This window comes from Ursus maritimus, unplaced genomic scaffold (assembly GCF_017311325.1).
Source record: "Ursus maritimus isolate PB19 unplaced genomic scaffold, ASM1731132v1 scaffold_16, whole genome shotgun sequence".
Lineage (NCBI taxonomy): Eukaryota > Metazoa > Chordata > Mammalia > Carnivora > Ursidae > Ursus > Ursus maritimus.
This window is the reverse complement of record NW_024424008.1, coordinates 10,072,926-10,099,590: the sequence shown is the minus strand read 5'-3', so window position 1 is coordinate 10,099,590 and position 26,665 is coordinate 10,072,926. Positions and strand designations below refer to the sequence as shown.

The following is a 26,665-nucleotide window of genomic DNA, read 5'->3' as shown; positions in this document are numbered from 1 at the left end:
ACCTGGGCAGGGAATGTTTCCTGGAGGAAGGGTTGTTGAGCTGAGCCCAGCCGGAGTTTTCCAGGCCTTGAAGATGGGCAGAGGGGCCCAGAACGAAGACCATTCACAGGCACACCCGCACTGGGCACAGGGGATGGGCAGGGCAGTGAGGAGGAACCACAGGGAGGCCTGGTCTACCTCCAAGGCCATGGTCCCTGAGCACAGTGGGGAGGCATCCTCATAGCTCCGTGCCTTTCATGCCTTGGGTTTTACTCTAGGGGAATGTTGGGATCATCACTGTGAGTTCCCAAGCCTGGGACTACCTATACCCTGGTCCCCATCAAAGATGGTGGAGGCACCTTGGCAGGGGCAGCCCTGGCCTGGGGCTCAGGGCGACTAGGCCTCTAACCATGGCACAGGCCTTCCGGCAGCTGTCATCCTCGTTTTGACTGTTCTAGGCAGCAGCAGGCTCAGGGTTCCCAGCCCTGGGAAGGGAGGGGTCTTTTCTCCTCAGACTGGGCAAGGACAGTGGGATTTGTCCTTCCCTCCTTCCTGTCCTGCCCCGTCTCTGCTTTTCTCCTGAGGATGAAGAGAGAGCAGGGGGTTGAAAGGTTTTAGGGTGTATGCCAGAAAGGCCCTGGGGGATCATCTGGTGGCATGCATCCCATGATACAGACAAGAAAGCCAAGGCCAGAGCCTTGCAGGGTCACCCAGCTTGCTGGTCACCCAAGGCTGGGCTGGGGTTGAGGCCCGTGAGGGCAGCTGTAGCCAAGGAGAAAGGGGGCTGTTCCTTGTGCACGTGTGTGCCCTGCCTCCCTCCCTGGGGCCCTGGCAGGCTGCTGGAGAAGCTCAGGTCTCCTCGTCCTCCAGCTCTGCACTCATCAGGGGTTTCCCTTTTCCTCCCTGGGTTCTCAGCCCCATTCCCTGCCCCTGCTCCCCGGTGCCAACCAAAATATTGGGCTTGGCCCTTTGTTGTGCAGTTTGCAGGGGTATGGGCGTCGTGGCCGGCACAGACGTTTAAGGCAGCGGGAATGTGGGCTGACCTTCCCTCTGGAGCTGGTGCCACGGAAAGACTCGGCAGTCCTAGGTTCAGATCTTCTCTTCTCCCCAGTTAGCTGTTTGGCCTTGGCTGAATCACTTAGTCTCTCCCTCCTGCCTGTCTCTCTATTTATCAATCGATCGATATAGGTATCTAAATTGAATACATAGATATTTAATTAATAGCCTTTGGGGAACATTTTTAGGTTTACGGAAGAATCAATCAGAAAGCAGAGAGCTGCTATCTACCCTCGCTCCCCCCTCACAGCTGCCCTCGTTAACACCCTATGTGGGGTGCTACGTTCATTGCAGCTGATGAGACAATGTGGACACAGGATTATTAACCGAAGTCACAGTTTCCACCAGGGTTCACTCATGGTGTGGGACATTCTGTGGGGTTTGACAAATGTCTGATGACATGTACCCATTATTACAGCATCGTACGGAATCGCGTCATTGCCCTAAAAATCTCTGCGCTCCTCCCGCCCCCGACCCCTGGCAACCACTGATCTCTTTACAGCTCCCATGGCTTTGTCTCTTCCAGTGCGTCATGGACCTGGAACCATATAGCATGTAGCCTTCTCAGACTGGCTTCTGTCATGGAACAATAGGCCCTTAAAGTCTCTTCATGTGTTTATGTGGCCGAATCACACATTTCTCTTTGCCGCAGAGAGCTCTTCCGTCGTCTGGGTGGGCCGGTTGGTTCATCCATTCACCTGGGGCCCATGTTTCTAATGCGTGAAAGAAGGCAGTGGAGCTCGACTTTGGAAGATTGTCATCAGATGACGGAAGTATAATCCATGTCACTCTCTGTGACTGGCTTCTTCCACTCTGCACCATGTTTTCAAGATTTATTCCTGTGTAGCATTTATCCATGTTTTATTCCTTTTTATTGTAGCCCTAGGTCGTTTTTTAAAAAAAATTAATTTTTTAAAAGATTTTATTTGTTTCGAGAAAGAGCATGGGAGGAGGGGCAGAGGGAGACGGAGAGAGAGAATCTCAAGCTGACTCCGCGCCAAGTGTAGAGATCGATATGGGGCTCGATCTCACGACCCCGAGATCATGACCTGAGCTGACAGCAAGAGTCGGATTCTTAACGGACTGAGCCACCCAGGCGCTCCTGCCTGGGTCCTTTTTTGTGTCACTCCATCTCATCCCCATTTCTCAGGCTAGTAAAGTAAATCTCAGAGAGAGCCAGTGAGCCATCTGAGGTTACACAGCAAGTCAGTTGAAGACCAGGCTGGAACCCGGGCACTGACACCTGGCCTGAAATTCTTTCCACTCTCAGGAAAGAGAACAGGCGTGGGGGCCACAGGCAGTATGGTCCAGGGCAGTGAGGGTGGTCACTTGAGGGAGGAGCAGGGACATGGGTCAGGTCCGTGCCCAGGATGTCAGGATGGGAGAGGACCCTAGAGGTGCCAGTATCCTGCTCTGTAGCAGGTGTTCACGCCACCCCAGGCCCAACCCCTTGCAGGCCCTTCCGTGTATAAAACAGGAGGCTGTGAAAGTTCAGAGCAGGGGCCCAGAATTCGGACAGAAAATGAACCTTTGGATTGAGGGGCACTCTTGAATATCAGGCTTAAAGGTGAGGGCTTTCTCTTATCCCAGAGCCCGGAGAAGCTCCTGGCTAGGGATTTCTGGGGAACTTGGCTGATATCAGCAGTTCTGGAGGTGGCTTGGAGAAATCGATCAATCCTAAGTAATGTCATTAGCCCTGGCAGGAAGAGGAGGTGTCGGGGGAGGCTGGGGAGAGTCTGGTCTCTGGGAGCTTGTCTGCTCAGTGTCGGAACAGCACATCTCTTTAGCAGAACTTCAGGCCTCCACACAAGTCCAGTCGGGCAAGTCCCCAGTGCCCCCACTGCTTGTGGCTGGTCACTGGGGACATGGGAATAACCCAGGCATTCCAGGGGGAGGCAGGGCCATCCACCGTGCTCACACGCAGTGCCTGGGAAAGACGGGGACACTGAGGGCTGTGGGAAGCTGGGAAACCCTCTAACCCACCTGGAGCTCAGGGGAGGCTGCCTGGAGGGGTAACATCTGAGGTGAGACTCAAAGCATGGGGAGGTGTTCATCGGCAGAGGGACAGCGGTTTCTGGAGGGTGGAGGCTGGGAGGGTCAGAGGCCAGATCGTGGCCATGTGCCTGTTAAAGAGCTCACTGTGGCCACAGGCGAGGGCTCGGATCGGTGGGCTGTGACCTCCGTAGGGAGGCCAGAGGATTTTCTATCTAGAGGAGAGATGAGACCTGGGCCAGGCCAGTGGCCCAGGGGCTGGTGAGAAGATGCTATGAGGGATGTTAGAACCAGACTGGGGTGGTAAGGAGGTCAGGGTGGCCTGTGCTGGGTCTGTAGGGCCTGGGGGACGCCCCTGGAGGCAGCTAGGAGCCACTGGTGTCTCAATCAGGAGGCAGCGATTGCGTGGGCTTGGCCACACCTGGTAACTGAAGCCCCCAGGAGAGCACGCAGAGGAGAGAGAAGAGGTTTGCCTCCCCATGCGGCCCCCGCAGTTACGAATAGTGTGAAAATTCACCAGGCAGGGGTGTGGGGAGGGGAGGCGATTCCCAGAGCCACCATCAGCGAAGCCTGGGCTGAGGCCTAGTGCAGGCAGTTCTGCTTCCTTGATGTGAAGTGGAATCCATTCCTGGTGCCTTGTAATGATCAGTTTTTTTGGGGGGGGGAGAAAGGGGGAGGGCAGAGGACATGTGGGAATCAGTCCTGGGCTCAGTGAGTCCCGGGAAAGAAGTGAGCACAGGGGAACCTGGGTGTTGTCTCCTGTTCACAGATGCCCACCTGCCGTACCTGGGTCTCTGCAGCAGTGTTGCCCTCCTGGCACCCTCCCCCCCAGTCTGGTCTATAGGAGTCAAGGCAAAGGCTGTTACCCATTTTACAGATTGAGAAACCAAGGCTCAGGGAAGAACCCTGGAGGCCCCAGCCACAGAGCAAAGGTGGGACAGATGTGATCAATCTGACCAGTAGAGGCCCTAATCTGGGGGTAAGATTTGGCTCCCTGGCTGTGTAAGATCTGGCCTTCTACCCCCTCTGGAAGGCTGCAAATGTGGGAGTACACGTGTGAGCACACACTCCTTCTGGATGGAATAAAGTAAAGCTGAGAGCATCCCCCCCAAAGCCCCTCCTCTCTCCCCAGCCCCATGGGACCTAAGCCACCAGCACAGCATGCCATACTGCCCCTAAGCCCGGGGCTGGCTTGGCTCAGAGAGCCCCCAGCAGCTGCCTCCCCAGGGAGCCGAGGGCATAGAGGCTACACCAGACAATTCCCAGCAATTAGGAGTCAGTCGATATTCCCAGCAAGGCCCTAATGCATCTCCTCCCTCCTCTTACCGACCAGAGGCTGTAATCCCTGTGCTGATGTGACTGTTTGGTGGGGGATGGGGTGGGGGATAAGGGTAGGTAGAGGCCCTGAATGAGGCCAAGGTGAAAGTAGTGGGTGGGCCTGAGGCCCAGCCTGCCCCTGTGGAGCGGCCCCCGGGGCACTTAGAGACAGGCCTCAGGTCCGGGCTGCCTTCTGGAAACACGGGACCCTCCATGCACAATGCTAAGTGCCCACAGCCCACTTCTACTCTCTCCAGAATACCAGCTCATGAGCCACTGTGACCAGCCCGGTGGCTGCAGGGGTCAGCCGACTGCCCCTGTCGAGGGCTGGGCAGTAAGTTCTAGGCTTTGCAGACCGTTCGGTCTCTGTTATAATCACCCCCCTCTGCAGTTCCTGTTACAGCAGCCATAGACAACACATAAACAAGCGATCGTGGCTGCAGCCAATAAAGCTTTATTTAAGGACACCGAAACTGGACTCTCCTATAATTTCCGTGTGTTACAAAATATTCTTGTTTGGACTTTTTGCCCCCGAACTGTAAAAATATAGAAAAGCCATTCTTAGCTTGTGGGCCATATAAAAATAGGTGGCCGGTCGGATTTGGTGCCTGAGTTACAATTTGCCAACCCCGGGGTTAGAGCAAGGCCCCTGGAGCCGGACCGACAGGCTCTGCTGTGCGACCTTTGGCAAATGGCTGAACCTTTCTGTGCTTCAGATTTCCTTCGCATCTGGAGAATGGGGGTGATAATGATAATACATGGGGAATGTAGAATGGCGAGCTGCTGTGCTGTTTTTATGAAACGGCTCTCAGCCCGTTCTTCAAAAGGTTAAACACGGAGTCGCCCTGTGACCCGGCACTTGCGTTCCAAAGCATGTCTGCACGAGAAATGAAAACACGCTCACGCGAAAGCTTGTTCATTAGTAGTGTTATTCCTAACGGCGAGAAAGCGGTAACAACCTAGATGTCCCTCAGCTGACGAATGGATAGAATGGGCTGTCCGTACAGTTGAGCGCCATTCAGCCCTACGGAGGAACGCGGTACTGACTCCTGCTACGACAGGGTGAGCCTCGAGAACTAGTGAGTGAACGAAGCCAGCCGCAGAAGGCTGCACATCGTGTGATTGTAATGACAGGAGATGTCCGGAATGGGCAAATCCATAGATCCAGAAGGTACATTAGTGGTCTCTGGGGAGGGGGTGGGGGAGGGGTGCGGCGGTGAGTGCTAATGGGTCTGGGTGTTTTGCTGGATGATGGAGATGCTTTGGAACGAGCGGTGACGGTTGCACAACTTTGTGACGACACTGAAAACGGAATAGGCTCAATACTGAATTGTACCCTTTGTGAATTTGATCTCGATAAAAAATAATACCTCACAGGGTCGCCGTAAGAGTTAGTACACAGTAGGTGACCGGTTTTGTCCCCCGCTGGTCCTGTGGAGCCCTGAGGGCATCAGTGTGCCTGTCCCGTTCACGTTGTCTCCGAGAGTGAGGACAGGACCCCATACGTAACATGTGGCTTCGAGTCTCTGGAGTCCCACAGACCCGGGGTTGAGTCCTGACTCCTTGGGCCAATCACTGGGCTGCTCTGAGCCCCAGGCTCCTCGTCCTGTAAAATGGGGTGATAAGAACAGCAACGACAGGGATCAGAGGATGCTTGACGTCAGGGTGTGTGAGGCGCCCGAGCCAGGGGCCGTTTGGCCGATGCTAGCCCCGAGCGGCTCTGCCCCCAGCAGGCATCTGCAGGGTGCCGCGCAGGGCCGGGCCCGTTGCTCCTGGGGCAGCAGCTCAGCCCACAGGACACCTCTCATGGTCCAGCCACCACGGCAGGACCCCCTGAGCCCAAAGCCGTGAGGACTTTGGGGCACGAGAGCAGATTCTCAGATTGGCTGCACCCAGGTATTGGACTGCGTGCTGGGCACTGTCCCTTTCTCTCCCTGACCCTCAGTTTATCCAGTTATCAAACGGCTTCGGGACATAATACCTGCCACGCGAGGTATACAGTGTTCACACCATGCCTGGTCTATTTTAAACCAAGTACATTGGGACATGATAGAGAAAATAAGGCTGAGAACGGCTGAGGGCGAATGGGAAGGGTTGCAGTTTTATAGGAGGTGGCCTGGGAAAGCATGGTCGAGAAAAGAACATTTGAGCAAAGGCCTGAACAGAGGAGGGGAAGGCAGATGCCCTGTGGGGCTCGAAGGGAAAAGCATTCCGGGCAGAGGAAGCGGCGGCAGGTGTGGCTGGGGGTGACTGGGTCGGGGGTGAGGGGCAGGAGACTGGCCCGGGGGGAGCTGCAGGTGTGCAGGCCTCTGGCTGTGTCAGCCTCCCTGCAGGGCCCCGGGAGGGGACTGGCACCTAACTGGGCGACAGTGACTCTTGCCGTGTGTGGGGCTGAGTCCCTGTGCCTCCGCGGCCTCACAGGCCTGTGCTTCCTCCTGCAGGACCAGCCGGGGGCCTCCATGGGAGCCTGAGGGCCGGGCGCCAGGGCGGCGGGCGAGAGCATGGTGAGACACCAGCCGCTGCAGTACTATGAGCCCCAGCTCTGCCTCTCCTGCCTCACAGGCATCTACGGCTGCCGCTGGAAGCGCTACCAGCGGTCCCACGATGACACCACGCCGGTGAGCCGTGCTGGGATGGGGGCGGGCAACCTAGGGAGCCCCAGGGCCTGGGGGCCGGGTCTCAGCTCCGTCACTCTGCTGTGTGGCTCTGGACAGGCCAGTGCCCCTCTGGGTTGCAGTTTCTCCTTCTGTAAAATGGGCCCATGGTCATTCCTGAATCTGCCTCACTAGATGGGCAGGGAAGTAGGCCATCCTGTCCTGGATGGAGCTGGTGAACTTTCCTCTGACACATGGGACCTGGGCTACTCCTGAGGTCTGGGCAGAAAGGAGTGCTCCGGGGGGGACACTCCAAGAGGAAGGGCTCGCCCCCGAGGTGAGCAGACGTTTTCAGCTTCCTGGCAGCTAGGCAGGCAGGCGCTGGAAGGGAGGGTGAGGAGGGGGGCCAGGCCATCCTGGAGCCTGGGAGCTGGCAGGGCTGTGGCCTGGCACCAGGGTCCCGTCACCTGAGCCCCAGCCCTGTCAGAGCTGGCAGCAGGTGCTCAGCCGGATAAAGAAAGCCTCCCTCAGTGTCCGGTACCCCAGGCCAGACCCAGAGCCGAGCCGAGCCCGTGCTTCCATCCCTGGGGCACTCTTAGCTGCTGGATCTAGTTTCTTCTCTGAAGGAACCCAACGCCTTCAGGAGGGAAGGGAGGGAGATAAATAGTGTTTATCTAAAAGCTTTGCTGCCTGGAAAACAGCTCTCCTCCTCTCTCCTGCTTGTCTAAACAAAGAAGCCAGCCTCCAAATTGAGCCAGCCTTGAAACAGGATGGAGTGGCCAAGGGTGCGGGTGGCAGCCGAGGTCAGAGGCCAAGTGTCACCAGGCTCTCCGGATGGGGAGGATGGGGAAGCCCGTCCACCTTCCCGCCCTCCTTCTCTGCCTGTGCTGGGGACCAACAGAGCACTAGCCTGAGTCAGGAGCCTGGGTTCATGACCCCAAGTGGTGAGAAGCAGGTGTCACCTGGTGAGTACACGGTCTGACATATTACCAAGTCCCCACTCCCAGCACAGAGAAGGGGACAGGCCAGACCGAGGCAAGGGAGAGGGAGGGGCCTGCCCCAGGCCACCGCCTGGGTCCCTGCAGTGCTGGGATGATAGCCCTCATCCCTCCTCAGGGACAGGGGCCATCGGCAGGGCCTCCCCGTGTCGGGAAATGCAGGAACTCAGCAGGCAGCTGGCACCGGGTACGGTGCTGAGCACTGACATGGCCACTCTCATTTCTCCCACTGAGCCCACGAGTGAGATGCCATCGCCACCACATCACACGGGGAAACGGAAGCCAGGGATGGCAGTGAGGGGACAGAGCTGTGATCAGGCCCCCGGGGCAGTGTGGGTCCAACAGCTCTGGGAGGGAAGACCGCTGACGCTGAGGGAGGAGGATGGCTGAGCTCCCCAGCAGGAAGCCCCTTGGCCGTTGGGTAGCTGCGGGAGGAAGGCATAGCTCCCGGGACATCAACGTAGCACAGCCCTCCGTTGGCCCCGGGCAGGCCCATCCCAGCCTTCAGAGTCAGGAAGTGCTAGGCCTTAGCTGCGGCCCGCACAGGGCCCAGGGTGGAGGAAGTGGTGGGCTGAGGCCGGTTTTGAGCTGACTGGGAGCCCAAGTGGTGCAGTCTCTGCAAACGCCGAGGCCTGGGTGCCAGGTGCGGAGCAAAGGCGGGAGGGCTGCCGGAGGCCGCAGGCCAGCTTGGCTGGGAGGGGGTTTTGCAGCAGCTCTGGGTGTCAGGGCCTCTGTGCAACAGGCTGAGCTCACCTCAGGCGACCCTCCGAGACTCCCAGCTGAAGACGAGCTTCCTCCCCCTTCCCTGTCACTCACCTCGTTCCACTTCCCCGCCCACTTCCTGGGTGCCGGCCTCAGCCTGCTCACCCCTTCTCTCTCTCTCTCTCTCTCTCTCTCTCTCTCTTCTCTTCTTTTTTCTCCCCAGTCCCTCCTGAGATGGCCGGGTGAGGACCATGGTGGGGGCTGGGCTCTCTGGCCTGACACAGGGAGGGGAATAGTGATCGGTGTTTCAGAGTCGGGGCTGCTGCAGAGTGGGTGCTCCGTAGCTTTGCTGGACAGGCCCCGGTGAGCTCCGGGGGCACAGGTGGGGTGTGAAGGAGCATTGCCAAGGCAGTAGAGGAAAGGCCCCCAAAAGGGCAGGGGCTCCAACTTTGGGCCCGTGCCTCTTCTCATCCCGACCTTCCCCTCTGACTTTGGGGACCCCTCCCCTCCCCCTGCCCAGGCACTGCCTCCCCTAGCACCTCCCAACTCAGACAAGCCCTGGGTCAAGTTCTTCTGTGAAGCCAGACCTCTCTGATCCTCTTCTGTGAAATGGGGTGACAGACTGGTGAGTCACAGAAGCCTTTCATCACGATCCTGCTCAGGTTGGGAAATAAAGCATGAGAGCAACAGTTCACATTTATCGAGCACCTGTTGTATGCCAGGAACTGAGAACTTACACGCGTCACCCTGTTAGGTCGCCGCTGTGGGGCGGGTTTCACCGTGATACCCACGGAGAACTTGAGGCTTCCAGCCACGTCACACCTGGAGTCCAGGATAGATTTACAAAAGGAGCCGCAGGAGGATGAAGGCTGGAGGGGAGGACACGCGTGTTTTGAGTATGTGATTACATGAGAACTTGCCAGAAGGGGAAGAAAGGAGAAGGATTTGGGAAGTTGCCGGCTGGAGGAAAAGCGTGAGACCAGGAGCGTGCCGGACAGGAGTGGGCGTGGCTTGAATGCCAGCGTCGGAGCCCTCCAAGGTTCTGGGATGAACAGTGGGCCCACAGTACTGGAGTGGATCCTGGGGAGCAGGGAGAGCCCCCTCCTCTACATCAGAGCTGGCAGCCTCCTTCCTGCCCCCCCCCCAGCCCAATCCTTCCTGTCCCCCCAGCCCGACGCATTCCCAGCTCCTCCAAGCCTTTGCTCTTACTGTCCGCCGGCCCCAGGACACACACCGGACACATAAGGAAACAGGAAACTGAGGACCAGACCGGAGAGGTGAAATGCCCTCTTCTGCCCCCAGCCCCCAGGGAGTGCGGGAGCCTGGCAGCAGGAGGCTGGCTCACTCGACAGCTAGGAAGGGGAAGTGCAGCTTTTTATAACTGGAGATAATTAATTGGTTGTTGTCTGTGACTCATTACTCTAATACTGCCAATTAAGGACTGGGTAGGACAGAAGACAGTTCTCAGGCTGTCCCCCAGGGCCCCCTGAAGACTGCGTGTCTGTGGGAGGCAGCACAGTGTCAAAACCAGCTTCTCGTGGAGCAAGAGGCATACAGGTCAAACACGTGGGGCAGCTTCCCAGCCCAAGACCCTGAAGGAGACAGGTGGCGACTGTCAACTCTCTTGTATTTCTGTAGTACGTTTGCCTTTCGAGGGCTGTTTTAAGCTCGTTTGACACCCCCCCCCTCCGTCTCACAGAGAGAGGGCTCCAGGAAGAATAAGTGATTTATTCAAACCACGGAGTTGGAGGCCCGGTGTGCGTTGCCCTCTCTGCTCACCTCCCCAGTCCTGTGCCCCTCGTCTGCTCCACACCAACGATCTTGTCTGGGATGCACGATTCCTTACTTCCTCAGCAAGAACCAACACACCCAGGCCACCCAGGGTGATCCCTGCCGGGGCTCAGGAAAAGCCCAGACAGGAGAGCTGGCCCGAGAGCTGATGTCTGAGAGTTAGTCCTGTCTAGCCAGATGGGGAAGTGTTCTAGGCACGGGGAGCTGTGGGTGCCCGAGCTTCTTGTGTTTGGGAACTGAAAGCAATCTGGCCTCAGCCTGGCTCCTCCGGTGTGAGAAGGGGAGGCTGTTGCTAGGCGGCCTGAGCCTGAGGTGTGCTGGGGAGCCTGCTTGCCATCCTGGGCGGAGGGAGCGCAGGCAGACCCGGGCTGTGTGAGGACCAGTCTGGTTACGTTGTGGGGAGTGCACGGAGACGCTGGAGTGGAGAAGACGGAGGCCTCCCCTGCGGGAGGTGTATGCAGGTTCCTGGCAAAGGGGGGGATTCTAGAGACACTTGGAAGGTGTAATCAACAGACTGGCTGTGGAAGAGATGGAGGGAGTCCCCATCACCCCATGATTTCTAGCCTAGCTGGATGAGGGCATTCCAGAGATGGAAATGGGAAAGCATGCTGTGTCCGGGGGTGGGTGGGAGGGGAGAGTGGTCCCCATAGAGTCCAGGAGGAGCACAGTGGGGGTGGGACACAGACAACAAAGTCTCCCCACCCCCAGTGGCCTAGCTCCTATGACCGGAGCCCCTGCAGCCAGCACCCCCTGCTGGGGGAAGTCCACCATTTCCCCACCCCACCCCCTCCCAGGATAGCCTCACCTGTCACAGCCCCGGGCCTGTGGTCAGGCTCTCCCCTGCTCGGAATGCCCCTGCTCTCCTTACCTCTCAAGGCTCATGGCAAATGCCTACTCCTCTAGGAATTATCCCCCTTAAACAGAAAAAGATCCAGGCTCCCTCCCCTAGGTTCCCATAGCACCTCCGGTCTGGGCTGCCCCTGTGGACTGTGACTTTCTGTGTCTCCCAAGGGACTCAGCGTGGTGAGAGCAGGGCCTGGGGCTCGGGGGAAAGCCGGCAGGGTGACTGAGGCAGGGAGCTAAAGAGTAGCGAGGAAGCCAGTTAGGGATCGGGCCTGCTGTCCTACTGATTGCGCTCAGAGGGGTAAGACCTCCGATGAGCTCTTGGGTATTGGCTGGTCTGGGAGGGGCAGGCATACATGTGTGGACAGGTGCATGCTGTCCTCTGGCGCTCTGGGCTGTGGTTAGCAGATGAGGGTGCGGGCTTTGCCACGGGACCTCCCAGGCCACCCTGGGAGCTGAGATCGGCCTCGGCCGGTGGGTGCGCAGGAGCACGGGGGTGGAGACTTTCCCAGCCCAGTCCCCACCTCACTGTCTTATCACCACCAGGTGGGCTTCCAGGGGAGAGTGGATCCCACTCAGAAATCAAGGTGGGCTCCCTGGATAAAGCAGCCTTTGCCATGGGCTCCAGGGTATCACTGGAGTCAGCCGAAAGTGCCAGGGCATCCCTGGCCGGGGGACAGCGACCTGAACTCTCCCCCGCCTGCATCAGTGACTTAGTGTGTGACCCTGTAGGCAAGGCCAGACCCTCTCTGGGCCTCAGCTTGCTTATGGGTTAGCTGGACATACAGAGTCATGCCCCAAGGGACACCAGTGCACTTCACGTCTTGTACAAGAGAGACCGCTGTCCCAACCTTGGGGAAAACGTGTTCACCCTATAAACTTTCAAAAGGGTGGCTGTCCCCTTCTCTGGTACTTTGGCAGGAAGGGGCCCAGCAGGTCAGAGGGGCGCCTTCTGATCTCCAGTTTTCCCGCTCCTAAAGTGGGGATTAAAAAAATAAAATAATAAGACAAATAAAGTGGGGATAAGACCTCGCGTTATCCTATAAGCGTGGCAGGGTTGCCATGATGATAGCAAATGCGAGATGATATTAGTGCGTCCGTGAGAGAGAGGGGAGACCGGCAGAGCCCCAGTTTTTTGCAGCGCAGGGAGCTGAGAATTTATCACTGCAATAAAGCCATGCCGTCTCGGCTTTCAGGAACCCCGACGCTCCACCCAGCTCCTCCCTGACTGATGCCGAGGGCGCCTGGCGTGGCCATGCCACACTCCAGGAGAACCTTCTGTGATCGCCTTGAGTGTCTGCTTAGAGAGTGTGCATGGGGCAGGAGATGATAGGGTAGCCGCAGGGGGCACAGGCACCCATCACCCTGTGACCCTGGCAGGGCCCCCTGAGGGCCCAGGGTAACCCTCCTAAGGTCCCCCCCCCTCTTCCACTCCTGCCTCCCTGTGAGCTGATATAACCCACAGGATGCGTGCAGAGAGGCGGGGCGCTCCGGGCTGGGCCTGGTTTCATCCTACCGCCTAATGAGCCGCTCTCGGTGCACCCCCAGCAAAAGCAAGGGCAGACAGAGGCCTAATTGCCTGGCGCTCTGTAGCCCAGAAAAATCAATCCGGCCTCTTAGGCTGTCAGGAGCTGGCTGGGGGTGGGGACTCTAATCCCTTTCCCTGCTTGACCCTAATGCTCTAGTACATCTCAAACTCCCCAGGCCACCCCCTCCCCCAAATCTCCTGGGTCAGGGCCAGAGTAATCCTGCCAGGGCCTGTCTCTCCCCTGGGTGGAGGGGGGAGCTCCCTGCACCCTTCCCAGCTGACATATCCCAGGCCTTTCTGGCTCATCAGTCCCCCCACTTGGCACGTGGCAAGGGTAAAACAGGCTGATGACAGGAGGAGCTGGCGTGCCTGAGACGTAGCGCGCACGAGGGCACACTCCGTGGGGAGGCACCCCTCAATCTGTCTCCTGTCTCTGCTGAGAACCTTAAAGCGCAGTGGGGACCCCACGGGCGGCGCGGGGCGCGGAGCTCAGCCGCGAGGGAGGCGCGCCGGGCAGCGCCCACCCACAGGGAAGGGCTGCTGTGGGACAGACGAGAAAGCCCAGAAACATCTGAGGATGTGCCGTGCGCTGCACGAACACGGAAACGATGGCAGACTTCACAGACCGTGCAGGGACAGCTGAGGTGCCCATTTGGTGGAAGTAAAATTAGATCTCTGCCTCTTACCTCACACCCAAATACATTCCAGATGGATTAAAATGTATTTTTTCCCCTATTTTTAAACTCCTCTTTTCTATTTAGGAAGCACACATTTGTTGAGAAAATTCGAACAACTTGGAAAGATGTGAACTAGAAGGAATTCTAATCTTAACGCTTGAGAGAAATGGCTTTCTAGCCTCTCTCCGCTCACGCCTCTGTCCACGTGGAGCCACAGACGTGGCGGCCAGAGAGCTGGGCCGATTACAGATTTGAATGTAAACAACGAAGCCAAGAAATTATCAGTATAAAATAGGGGTCAGATATATAACCTTGGGCTACCTTTCTTAAACACAATACCAAAGGCAAAACCTATAAAGGAAAAGGGGTAGATTTGACTACATGAAAATTAAAAAGAATTTAAAAAAAATTTTTTTATTTGTGAGAGAGAGAAAGTGTGTAAGAGAGCACAAGTGTGGGGGGAGGGGCAGAGGGACAAGCAGGCTTCCCACTGAGCGTGGAGCCCAGTGCGGGGCTCGATCCCAGGACCCTGAGATCCTGACCTGAGCTGAAGTCAGACACTTAATCGACTGAGCCACCTAGGCACCCCGAAAATTTAAATTTTTATACAAAAAGCATAGTAAATAAAAGTAAAATGATCAAATAAGAGAAAATATACAGTATAGATGAAGGTAAATACTCTTACATAGAGAAAGCTTTTATACGCCCACAGGAAAAGAAGCCAGGTCCCCCAAAAAAAGCTGCCCAGCTCTGTGCCTTCATACTTCTGCTCCCTCCCACTGCCCCAGTCCAGGCTCCCTGACCTGTCATCCCAGCAGGCCCATTCCTTCCAACTTTGCTGCAGGTGTCGCCTCCTCCAGGAAGCCCTCCAGACTGTCCCTCCTCCTGTAATTGGCTGTGGGCTTCCGAGCAGCCCATGCTTGCTCCATTCACCACACTGATTCCTAGGATTGGAGTTGCCTGCTGTCTGCTCAGTCTTCTGTGGGGGTTGCTCAGAGGGGATTCCAGGCCTCACTCACCTCCCACTGTGCAGGGCTGCGTACATGTGTCTGGGGTGACTGAGGAGAGTGGTGGCAAAGACACGGAGGGGAGCTGCTGGGATTTGGTTTGGTATAGGATGTAAGGTAGGGGTCTAACTCTTTACCAAATGGATGTCCAGATGTTCCAGCACCATCTGTTGGATTCTCCATCCTTTCTGTACTAATTTACCGTGTCTTCATCTTGCGGCCCTGTTTCCAGTCTATCCCCCTTCTTTGGGTCTCAGTTTCTCCATTTCGGAATTGGATCTGTAGAGGATGAGGCGAGACGATCTCTGAATTCTTCTCTAACTGAAATTCCAGGGTTCCTGGCCTGGCACTGCCTATGACTCACTTGCTGACCTTGGGCCAGGCCTTGCCCTCTGAGCCAGTTTCCTCCTTGGTTGGACAAAGGTAGTTACCTGTCCTGGTTACTGTTGCTCTGGGATAGTTGGCGCTGCTGAAGGCACTCAGACCTGGGTGCGAATGCTGGCTCCACTATTTAGGTTGCCCTTTGTGGCCTTGGGCAAGTCACTTCCCCTCTCCGAGCCCCGCTTGCCCCCAACTGTAGCTCCCGCTTTGCTGAGAGAGCTGAGAGAAGAGAGGATGAGAGGCCATGGAGCAGGTGGGGGGCCTCAGAGCGCCCTGCCCCCACTCTGAAGAGCTCATGCAGGGCTCTGTCCTCCCGCAGCCAGCAACTATTTAGGTTGCCCTTTGTGGCCTTGGGCAAGTCACTTCCCCTCTCCGAGCCCCGCTTGCCCCCAACTGTAGCTCCCGCTTTGCTGAGAGAGCTGAGAGAAGAGAGGATGAGAGGCCATGGAGCAGGTGGGGGGCCTCAGAGCGCCCTGCCCCCACTCTGAAGAGCTCATGCAGGGCTCTGTCCTCCCGCAGCCAGCAGTGCAGGGCTGGGAGCGGGCACGGGCAGTGGCTGTACCAGGGTCTCCTTCCTTCATCTGTGCCTGCTCCTAGGACAGCAGCCCGCAGACCTGGGCCGGCCCTTTGCACCCCGCCGACCCTGGCACCCACCCTGGGCGGAGGCGGGGGGGGCAGGTGAGCTACCAGCTGTCCTCAGCAGCCCAAGAAATTTGGCATAGAGCAGGGGGCGGGGGACGTCTTGATCACTGTCTTCGCATAATTAAAGGGCTGTCAGATGCAAAATGATAATTATAGGAACGACCATGGATTTGGCGACTTACAGCTTACATCTGTAATCACATGCGGGCCTGGCAGCCCTCCCATGAGGTAGAGGTGATGTCATCCCTCTGAACAGAGGAGGAAGCTGGGCCTTGGTCCTGAGTGAGTGGCCCACAGCCCTGGGGCTCATGGGGAGGAGGGCTGAGAATTACCACCCAGCTCTTGCTTGTATTCCCCCACGCCCCGGTCATTTGACCCCAATATTTCTTGCGCTTTGGCCAGACCTGTTCTGCATGGTATCAGCCCTCTTCACGGTGGCTCCCGGGGAGGCAGATGTCAGCGGCACCTCAGGGAGGGACGGAGGGACACGCAGGTCCTGCTGGTCTGCGCTGCCTGCCACCCCGCTGTCCCCATTTTACAGAGCGGGAAGCTGGCGCTCAGGAAGATAAACACGTGTCTTGTCCAAAGCCACCCATTTGGTAGGTGGCCAGCCTGGGGTCCGAAGCCAGTGTCGCTGAGCTCCCAAAGGCAGCATGTCGCTATCTGGCTGCCGTCTTCGAAGGAAGGACGTTCAGTCCAGAGGGAGAGTGCCAGTCCCTGGAGCTGCAGGAGCGAGGCGGGCTGGGCTCCTCTCCTGGGGGCTGCAGAGGCCATCTCTGCCCCGGGGTGACAGGGGGGAGCAGGAGGCCGGCAAACCAGCGCTGGCTCTGCAGTCCTGTGACTCCGCAGTCTGTGGCCCAGCCGAGACAGGAAGGCTGGCGTCTGGACCCTTCGGGGCCCCAGGGGTGGGAGTGGGGTCTGTGTGCCTCCTGGCCTGGGGCTGTGGTGCGGGGCGGGCCCACGCGTCCTGTGTAGGGCTGGGTGTGTGGCTATGAGAGCCCCCCCCGCTGCTTATAAGCTCCTGCTGCACGTTTTTTTCTCTGAATGCAGAAGGCTCTGGGGTGGGCGGGACAGACGAAGAGGGGTGAGGAGAAGACGTGACAATCAGCAGGAGACAGTGAGGAGGAGCTGTGGCCTCTGGGAAATTGGCACACTGTTGCTTGGCACGGGATGGAGGGACCAGTCTTTCTGGAGGGTGGGGACAAGCATGGGAGGGGATGAGGCAGGGGGCGAAGGGCTTGGGCCTTGGGGCTGGGGCCTCTGGGGTTCTCTCTCACCCCCTGCTGCCGGCACAGGGATGGAGCAGCCTGCCCAGCTCACAGCCAGGGCCTGTCCCCTTCCCCCAGCTGCTCTCCGCCTCCCCACGTGCCCGCTGCTGCCCAGTCAGCTCGGGGACTGACTACCTGACCTTTGCTCCACTCCGGGCGGCTAGAAGGCTCTGAAAGGAAGGAGGCTGCATATCACAGGAGCTCCTTCCCTTGGTTCCTTGAGGCCCGAGGGTTCAGCCTGAGGCTGTGTCTGGGTTGGACGATGGCCTTGTCCGCTGGTGGCCTGAAGCCTCCCTGGGTCAGTCATACTGGCTTCTTCGGTTCTTCACAGCATATCCGAGCACGGCCTTGTGCTCTGCAGGACGTGGGCCCAGGGCACGCAGACCTAGTTCAGCCATGCCTGCCCTGAAGGAGTCCACAGCCCAGTGAACGGTCCCCTTCTATGCACCGACTGTGTGCCACTAGACAGACATCATCTCATTTAATACCAACTCTCCAAGGTAGGGGGTTATTTTTCCCATTTTACAGGTAAGGAAACTGAGGCTCAGAGGGGTTAACTTGCCCAAGGGGCAGAGACTGGTCCATCTGCCTCCCGAGCCCAGGCTCTTTCCATCTCCAAACTTCAGAATATGATTGAGGGCTAAGTTGCTGGGTACCGAGAGTCTGTGCAGAAGTGCTCTGGGAAAGGAGGTCTTCACGGGCTGGAGGGATGGGGGGCTCGCTGAAGGAGAAGGAGGTTTGGCCCGGGGTGGAGTCCAGGGAGAGAGGAGCAAGGAATCGCAGGGGGCCAGGCTGGGCCTGGGACTTCTATACTGGGTCCCAGCTGGCAGGGATGGGTCTGGGGGAGAGCTGTGCAGGGCTGGCTCTCAAGGGGACCTGCAGAGGACTGGCTCCTGGTCAGGACACCTGGGTCCAATCCCACCTCCCTCTTCCCCTACTAGGTGACCTTGGGCATGTGGTTCAGCCTCTGACTCCCACACATACTTGAGCCTTTGTGCGAATTAGAGAAAGGCGCCCCTCCTCCAGATCTATGTCCAGCATCTGCTGGAAAGGGGCTGTGAAAAATACACATACGGACGGTAACCATGACATGAGTGCCGCTTCTTAGTGGTGGGGTCCAAGCTCGCTCGGCTGAATGTGCTGGCCCTCCTCTGAGGCTTGGGGTCTTCATTTGCTCTTGGATGGGGATAAAAACCCACAAATAGCCCCAGGCCCCGTGCAGACTGGGAGAGGTGAGGGAGGGCCGGGGGTCCACCATCCCTCGCAGCTGGCCGTGACCTCGGAGCCTGGACCTCCTGGGAGCGGGCCCGGGCCTCTTTCCTGTAGTGGCCCCGACAAAGGACCCTTAGTGCTGTTTGGAGCCTCCTTGTTGGTGGAGCTGCAGCCCGCCACTTCCTCCACCAGTTCCTGGCCTTCCCCTCCCCTTTCTTCCAGCCCCTGCCATCCAGATTTTTCCTCCAATTGTTCTTACAGTGACCTGCCACCTCCCCACTGGGGTCGGGCTCTTCGTCCCCATCTATGGGCTCCCTGGTGCCTTGGGGCCCCCAGCTTCTAGCATCCAAGATTTTCATCTCTAGGTGGCCCCCAGCCCCAGCTCATGGCTGGTTCTGGTAATGGGGTTCCCAGTTCCTTGTTGCTTAGGCCTGGCCCCCGTCTCTGCCGTGCCCTGGGTTCTCACCCACCTGCCATCTCTAGTTTTCTCATCCGGGCCAGTGTCCAGGCCTGGGGCAGGGTAGCGCTTCAGTCTTGCCCTGTCCTTCCTGCCCCACTGTCAGGATCTGGCCAAGTGGGGACAGTGGCCCTTAGTGCACAGGACCCCTGTCTGCTGTGGGCCCCCCAACACCCGTGGTCTTCCTGGCCACCTGTCAGAATTGCCCCTGGGTCCTGCATCGTACCTCACCCTAGGACCCCTCCCCAGCCCCTGAAACAGGTTCTCTAACCTGCCACGGTCCCTGAATTCCAGGCTGCTTGCCTGGGACAGGACCCATCATCAGCTGAGGCTCACCCCTCACCCAGAGCCCTCTCGGAACCTTGTCTACGGGCCCCCGGTGCAGCAGCCTTGCCCGTGCTGACCTAGAGCAATCTCGTGGACAGGTGGCTGCCCGCCGCTGCCAGCCGGGCCCGCACGGAAGCCCACGGACCCCTCCGTGGGGGTGGGGCGGGAAGCCCCCAGTGAAATCTCTCTTGGGTGGGCATCCTCATGCTGGAGCAGGAGAAAGGGTCTTTTCTCACCTACCGTCTCATTATCAAATCTTCTTTGAGTTCCCACTCCCCCCCCCACCCAGATCTTGAAGGCGCTTCCAGTATAGCGGAGGAGACCGACACGCAGAACTGCGGGGTCCCTGCCCCAACAGACATGGGGTCCAGGGCTCTGGAAGCTCTGTGGAGAGGAGATCCTCCCTGGGACAGGGAAGGCCTCGGGGAGGAAGAGGGTCACCACATGGACTAACCAGAGAGGGACTGCCTTCTAAATGGAGGGCGTGGCTTGCGCGGGGGCGGGGGCTTGAAAGAGCCGGTTTGAGGAACTGCGGGCGATTTGGGGGCGTCGTGCCTGGGTGAGGGCACAGGTGAGGGCTGAAGCCAGGGAGACTCTTGAGCTGGGGCATGACATGAGCAGAGGGGGCTCGGTCTTGGAAGACCGATGTTTAAGCTGGCCCGGGACCAGCCGGCTGCACTCTGCAGGAAATGGGGGGCCAGTGAATTCTTATGTGTGAGCAAATAAGCACTGGAGGCAGCAAGAGGGACTCTGAGAAAGTCGAGGCCCGGGGGGTGCTGGCTCTGACGGGGCATCCCACAGCCCTCAGCCCCATGGCTGAAGCATGGCCCTTCTCTGCTCCCCGAGCAGTCACGGCCATTCGTTGGTGGCTGTCAGGGTTCCAAGGCTCCAGGAAGGCCCAAGGCTTGCCCTGCTCCCATCTGGGGTGTCTCCATTCCTGAGCGAGGCTGAGCCTCGCGGGCCTGGAGCTGGGGCTCGTGCCATTCTCTGTCTGGGCGGGACAGACACAAGTGGGCGACCGTCTGAGAAGCCACCCACCACCACCTGCTGGAAAGATGGTTTCAGGGAGCTGTCACCTCCTTGGCTCTGTTTAGATACAAAGTGGGGCGAAGCAAGGCCGCCTGGCCCTGTACTTGGCTGTGAGTGGAGGAGGCTACTTTCACTGTCACCTAAGCTCGGACCCTCTTGCCCAGGGCGAGGCAGGGAGTGGGTGCTCTGTGTGGAGCTTCCTGGCTCCCCGGCTCTGAGGGCCTTTCCCGCGTGCCGGGTGAGGCGGAGCGTGCTTGCAGACATGCTGCTGGGGCGCTGACTGCTCGCGGGCCTGGTTCTGAGCACTGGCTCGTATTATCTCATTTATTCCTCACAGCGACCCCATGGTGTATGTACTCTTACTGTCCTCACCGCACACACGAATAAACTGAGGCACAGAGGGGTTATGCCAGTTTCTAATGCCTGAGGTGTGCGGCTTGGTAGACAGGGAGTCTGGCTCAGACACCGTCTGCATCAGCGCCCCACGGTGGTGTCTCTTGGTGGCACAGGATGGAGGCGTCCTGGGCAGTGAACGAAAGTTCCCTCCTCTTGTACGTGTGTTCCTGCCTGAAGTCTAAATTATAAGGGGGTGTCCTTGCAGACCCCGCAGTAGTTTGGGAGACACCGTCCCATGAGCAGATCACGGTGCACAGGGTGTGAATTTAAAGACGGGGCACTGGTGCTGGGGGAGCAGCATGGGTGGCGGAGGTGGAGTCCAGGAAGACTTCACAGAGGAGGTGACATTGGAGCTGACTTGAAAGGTGAATGGGAATGTTAGGCAAATAAGCCAGGGGGCAGCAGCTCTAACAGGGTGAGGGAGCTGGTGGGGGAAGGGGATGAAGCTAGAGAGGTGGGGGCAACACCCCCAGAGGGGCCTCCCTGCTTGGCTAAGCAGTGAGGAACCATCGAGAGGTTACACAGGGGTTAGAACCATGCCTCTGGGCTGGAAGGGTCAAAGAAGCCCAGGGGAGCTGCAGGGAGCCCGCAAGGGTTCTGGGCGGTGTCCAGGCAAGAGATGCCGGGGCCACCCGAGCCCTGCAGCCCCTCAAGGTGGGGGTGGTCTTGGTTCTTTTCTGCACCGACTTCCCTCGCGCACTGTTGGATTGTTCGGACGATCTCAGCAGTTTCCCGGAAAGCAGGGTGTTCCCAGCTTGCTGTGCTTCGGAGAAAAGGGGACAGAGGAAAGCAGGGATCAACCTGAGGGCCCAGCCGGAAGTGCCTGCAGACCTCTCCGGAAGTAGCAGTGTCGGGGGAGCCCTACCTGCATCCCTGCAGGAGACAGGGGGCCTATGTGGCCCAGCCCTGAGGGGCTAGTGCCTGGTACGGGGCGGGGGGGGGGGGGGGGGGGGGGGGTGCAGAACACTGTGCGTCAAGTCCAGAGACTGGGGCGCTGGTCTTTAATCCTCTGCTAACTTGCTGTGTGACTAGGGCAAGTCGCTTCACCTCTCTGGGCCTCGGTGCGTCTCTGAGTAGCATGGGGCAGAGGTGAGAAGGAACACCTGCCCTGCAGGTGTGTGTGAGAAGGGAAGGAGGTGAGGGATGTGACCTCACAGACTACAGAGGCCATGCCAGTGTGAAGACTTAGGACAGACGTGGCCTTTGCTTCTGGGGGCCATCACCGGAATGGGGAGACTGGTGCACCTGGAAAGGCCTCAGCCAAAGGGGCAGAGAAGACCCCTGGGGTGGACCCCTGAATCCGCTCCTATTCCCTACCACTTTGTGGCTTTGGGCTCTGTGGTGTTGGGCAGGTGGCTTCCCTCTCTGAACCTCAGGTCCCCACCAGGATGGACCTGCCTGGCAGGTCCAGCTATAAAGGGGGAGGGGGAGGAACATTCTAGGTGGGAGGTGGCCCAGGGGTCCAGCCCCTGACCTCACTGTCCCCTCCTTTCCTTGCTCTGCTCTTCCAGTGGGAACGCCTCTGGTTCGTGCTTCTCAGCTTCACCTTCGGCCTCACACTCACCTGGCTCTACTTCTGGTGGGAAGTCCGCAACGACTACGATGAATTCAACTGGTGAGTGGGGGGGGCGGGACACGGGGGCCTGGGCCCTGCTGGGCTGGCACTGGGGGGCTTTGGTTTGAACTGTCTCCCAGGCTGGCCCTCAGAGCTCTCTGTGTGGCTTTTGGGGACAGAGTCCTCTGGAAAGCACAAAGGCCCAGCGGGAGCTGAGACCGGCTGGGGAGAGCAGGGGACTCCTTCCTGGTGTGCTGTCATGGAAAACAGGAAAGGAGGACCTGGGCAGGGCTCAGCCGGGGTCTGGGGCCTCTGGACCTCATCGTAGACAAGAACCCCAAGGCCCAGAAAGACCAGGGCCTTGGCAGAGAAGGTGACCCCAGATCCCAGGTGTCCGAAATCCCTGAGCAAGACCTTGGGCAGCTGGCAGATGCTATGGTTCTAGGATAGCTCAGGGTCCTTTATGGGTACCAGCCTCGGGTCCAAGGGCAGGGCCATCCGCGGCTGGTACCTGGTACACACGGGTACCTGCTTCCTCACCCCCTCCATGGCCTGCCTTTGTCAGACAGTGAAAGGCATGGGAAGGGGAGCAAGTTCCCTGGGTTCTAGTGGGGAACTCCTCCATTGACAGGTGAGGAAACTGAGGCCCGGGTCACACAGGCAGTGGGAGCAGAGGTGGGGCTTGGAAGCCAGGCCTCTTCGCTCCCCATCCAGTGCTGTTTTCCTTCTGGTTAAAAGTTCAGCTCAGTTCAGTGTGACCGTGAGCACACTCAGTCGAGCCCCTGTTAGGCTCAGTTTCGTCCTCCAGAAAAGGGTAACTCCCCCCGCATCGGGTCTTTCTGAGGATGGAAGGAGATGATGGCCGTGGGAGGGCTCAGAGCTCCGCGGCACCCTCAGGGCTGCTTCCTGAGCTGGAGAGAGGCCATGAGGTGAGCATGTGGGATTTCAAGGACTCTGGGCTTCTGATGGGCTGTGGTTCTAGGATTCTGGGACGGTCCTGAGATGCCGTTAATGCGGTCTGGGCATCCACTCCCCTCTGCACGGCGAGCGGCTGTGGCCCCGCTATTAATGAGCACAATAAAGGATGTGCTGCTGTCCCCCGGCAGCCCGGCAAGATGAGCCTGAGTCCCAGAGGTGGCCTCTGGCCTTTATTAAATGCCATCAATCAGTCATTCATCCTCCCATGTATCCGAAGCACGGCACTGTAGAGAGTGAATGGAAACACTGCGTGCTGGCCCTCCACTGCAGACCTCGGACAGCTCTGCAGAACTGGAGCGCTGCTGCCTGGGAGATCATCGCGTCCACCCCCATCACATATGGATGGGGAAACTAAGGCCCAGAGAGGGCAGGACTCACCCACGGCCAAAGCCACTTAGTGCCAAAACAGTTTGAGGACCGTCTGAGGAGACTGAAGCTCAGAGAGGTTAAGTAGACTTTCTAAAGTCACACAGCAAGATGCAGGCTGATCTGGGACAGGGACTTGAACACGGCTGACCGTATCACGCTGTCCACAGAACGACCTCAGAGAGTGAGCGCCCTGTCACTGGGCCATTCAAGCAGAGTGCCTGCCCTGTTAGAAAGGCTGCAGGGGGAAGGCCTGCCTGGGACTTAGGGATGGCCTGAAGACCCGTAGCTCCCTCAGCCTGTTACTGCAGTTTCTTGGAGTCCGTGCTGGGATTCAGGAGACCCTGGCCCGGCCCTCCTGGTCTCGACAGTGTCTGCGGATCGTTCACGCAGTGAGAGGACGTGAGTGAGAAGCCGGTGGTTGGGGCTGGGTACGGAGAGCCAGGGAGGGGCTGTATGAGCTGTTGCTATCCAGAAGGGCTCCCTGCCAAAAGTGAGAGACAAGTGTCACCAAAACATCTTTCGGAAGTCCTTCCCAAGGAGCGGGTCCTGCCCCTCTTTGGGCCTCAGCGTTTCCAGCTGTACGGTGAGAGGAGTGCATTCAGTTGTCTTCTAAGCAGATTTTCCCCTGGAATCTGAGGATGAGGGCCAAGGGAGGGTGCAGGAGAGGGCAGGTGCCCCAGAGTGTCCTCCTGGCGTCCCCGCCCAGCCCCCTGCCCAGGCCTGGTGCTGGCTCCCATTCTCTCATTACCCTGAGCCTCAGTGTCCCCAGCTGTCCAGGGAGGATGCGGGTGTTTCACGTCTTTCTGGAGAGCAATTAAGCGGCAGCTATCGGGAGCCTTAAAAAGTTCATTTCCTTTGGCCCTGTAATTCTATTTGTAGGAGCCTATCCTAAGAAAATAATAACACAGAAAGCTATGTGCAAAATTTCCTTTTTTGTGTTCATTTATAAGAGTGAATCATTGGAAACTGTTTTCATTAGTAGAAAGTTGGCTACATATGGCACATTAATTCAGCAGACCACATGGCTGTTCGAAAGGCCCGTTTCCTTGGGATTTTTACTGACATCAGTAAATTCTTGCGTTAATAACGAGAACAGAATTGATTGAGTGCTTACCATGTGCCTTGTCTCACTTCGTGCTCAGCAAGCCCTGTGAAGGGCACTTTGTTCTCTCTGTCCTATAGAAGAAGAAATGGAGGCTCAGAGAAGTCAGGGATGACAGCTGATCAATCCTAGGACCCCCAAATTTTCACATTTTAGCATCGAAATGGAGATGAATGTCAGAGTCAGTGGCATCCTGGACTCAGGGAAGCCTGTCCCCTCTGCAGGGTCCTGCAGGCCAGTAAGAGGCAGAGTGGGGATTGGAACCCTCTGCGCCCCCCTCCGAAACCAAGCTGAGCACGTGTTGGACGTGGCAGGCTCCTGGCTTTGCTGGTCTACAAATACATAAAACCAGGAGAAACCCACCGGAAGGACCACCTGCAAAGTCTTGGTGATGGTTCCTTCTGGGCTGTAGAATTACGGTGAATTGTTGTTTTCTTCTTTATGCCTCGTGGCCTGCCCGGGTGTCCGCCGTGAGCCCCGGACAGGCCTGCCTGGGGACCATGGAAACCGTGACGGCGTTGCTGAGCGGTGCCGGGCCTGGTCGCTGAGCCTGGCTGTGAGAGCAGACGGCCCGCGGGCCCCGGGGAAGCTCCGGGTGCGGGTCTGATGTCTTCCCCTCCCGGCAGGTACCTCTACAACCACATGGGCTACTGGAGCGACTGGTCTGTGCCCATCCTCGTGACCACCGCTGCGGCCTTTACCTACATCGCGGGCCTCCTGGTACGTGGGGCTGTCCCGGAGGGCGGGCGGCCCTGCTCCCAGGGGGAGGGAGAGCCACCCTGGTCGAAAAGGGGGAAGCTGGCTTTTCCCAGGGCCACTCAGCCTCCTGCACCGCTACGGCTTGGTCTCCTTTAAGGTGGGAGGTCATCTTGCTCTTGCCCCATCCTGGAACGTTTTCCTCCTGACCCAGTGAGGGCCATCTTGCTGTTAGGGCCCACTGTAGACTGTCTCTTCCAGAAGCTTCTGCTTTGGTTCCTGCTCCCAATTCTCTACTCCCTCAGACGGGTCAGTCCCCATGCTGGACTGGGGGCTCTCAGGGGACTAGGCCCAAGTCGGCTTCAGAATCCTAGGGCCTCGAACCCCCAAAACACTCACTGGGCAACCCAAGTGCAGCAGGGCCCAGTGAGCTCTCGAGGGAGAAATTGTAGAGGAGGAGGAGCCTAGAGGCCTAGAATCATCTGGGAGGTGGCCAGGCTTGGGCCTGGCCGGGCATTCCCATGGAGGGTTTGTTGACGGCTCCGAGCCAGGCCCAGAGCAGCAGTGTGCAGCAGGGTGTCTGGGAACGAGCAGAAACCTTCGGGTCACACGTGGCCCCTGACTGTCCCCTGCGGGCCCCCGCTGCAGGTCCTGGCACTATGTCACATCGCCGTGGGGCAGCAGATGAGCCTGCACTGGCTGCACAAGGTAAGGCGCCTCCGCGGGGCTGGGGGGAGGGAGACGGGGCTGCAGGCCCAGCAGCAGGGGAAGAGCTTGGACGCCCCGTCCCTGCTCCTCAGAAGGAGGCCATCCTCCCTCTGGGTCACCGCGACAGTTGTTCCAGCAGCTACCAGAGTACTCGCTCCGCACCCGCTCTCATACGCTGGCCTCTGCTAACCCGTTGGACCCTCACGGTAGCCCTGTGATGTGGGTAGTGCTATCATCCCATCTTGCAATTGGGAAAACTGAGGTTCAGCGAGGTTAAGAAAGTTGCCCAGGGTCTCCCACTTAATAAGATCCTAGCTCTGTAGCCGCTGACTGGCCAGCACAGGTCACAGCCGCAGCCCCCTCCCCTCCTCGTTCTTCCATGAGCCCCCATTGTGAAACTCAGCCCGCTGATGTGACTCCCAACTCAGAGCCCTTCCCACCACTCCCCTTGCTCCCAGGGTGACCCCACCTCCCCGACGCCAACACCTCCCAACTGCTGTATGGGACGGTCACCTCAGCTGCCGCCGTATGAGACAGCCCACGCCCTCCCAGCACCGCTGCCTCTTCTCCGCCTTACCTCTTCGCTCTGGCCCTCCCTTTCTTCTCCTTGGGACTCCTTCCTTGGTTCGCCTCCCCTACCACAGGCTATTCAAGATCCCCCGGCCCTGGCGGGCTCCCCCGCCACAGTCCTGAGCGGCTGTGCTGCCCTCTTCCGCCTGGCTCCCCCACCCGTTTCCCCATCTGGGAGCTCCTTGCAGGCCAGATTGGCTTTGCCCACCTCCGTGCCCCCAGCGCCCCGCTCAGGACTGGGCCCCTACACACATTCCGAGTCTTAGCGCTTGCGCGGTTCATTGCACGCGTGGTTGCTGAATGTATGTGGCCGATGCCTGCCCTTGCTGGGGTGTCAGTGGGCATGGGGTGTGGCACAAAGCAGATCGAGAGCCCCTGGTTCCCCAGAGCACGTGGGCCTTGGAGGGAGGCTGGGCATTTCTTTTTTCCCAGAGGTCGGAGTGAGCATGCTGTTTTGGAAGGGGCAGAAATGTACAGAAGTACCCATGAGC

At 58.5% G+C, this 26,665-nt stretch overlaps 1 protein-coding gene across 3 annotated transcripts in view; it reads left to right on the top strand.

The window, feature by feature from the left end:
• GDPD5 (glycerophosphodiester phosphodiesterase domain containing 5) overlaps positions 1-26,665 on the top strand; it is an 84,353-nt gene that overhangs the window by 36,078 nt on the left and 21,610 nt on the right. For 2 of the 3 annotated variants that reach the window (XM_040630854.1, XM_040630853.1), the window contains exons 3-6: positions 6,786-6,962; positions 21,708-21,811; positions 24,827-24,920; positions 25,545-25,604. In XM_040630854.1, the coding sequence (XP_040486788.1) occupies positions 6,846-6,962; positions 21,708-21,811; positions 24,827-24,920; positions 25,545-25,604 (375 nt within the window). In that variant the 5' untranslated portion in view covers positions 6,786-6,845. The remainder of the gene's footprint in view (positions 1-6,785; positions 6,963-21,707; positions 21,812-24,826; positions 24,921-25,544; positions 25,605-26,665) is intronic. The other variant, XM_040630855.1, reaches the window with a different exon arrangement.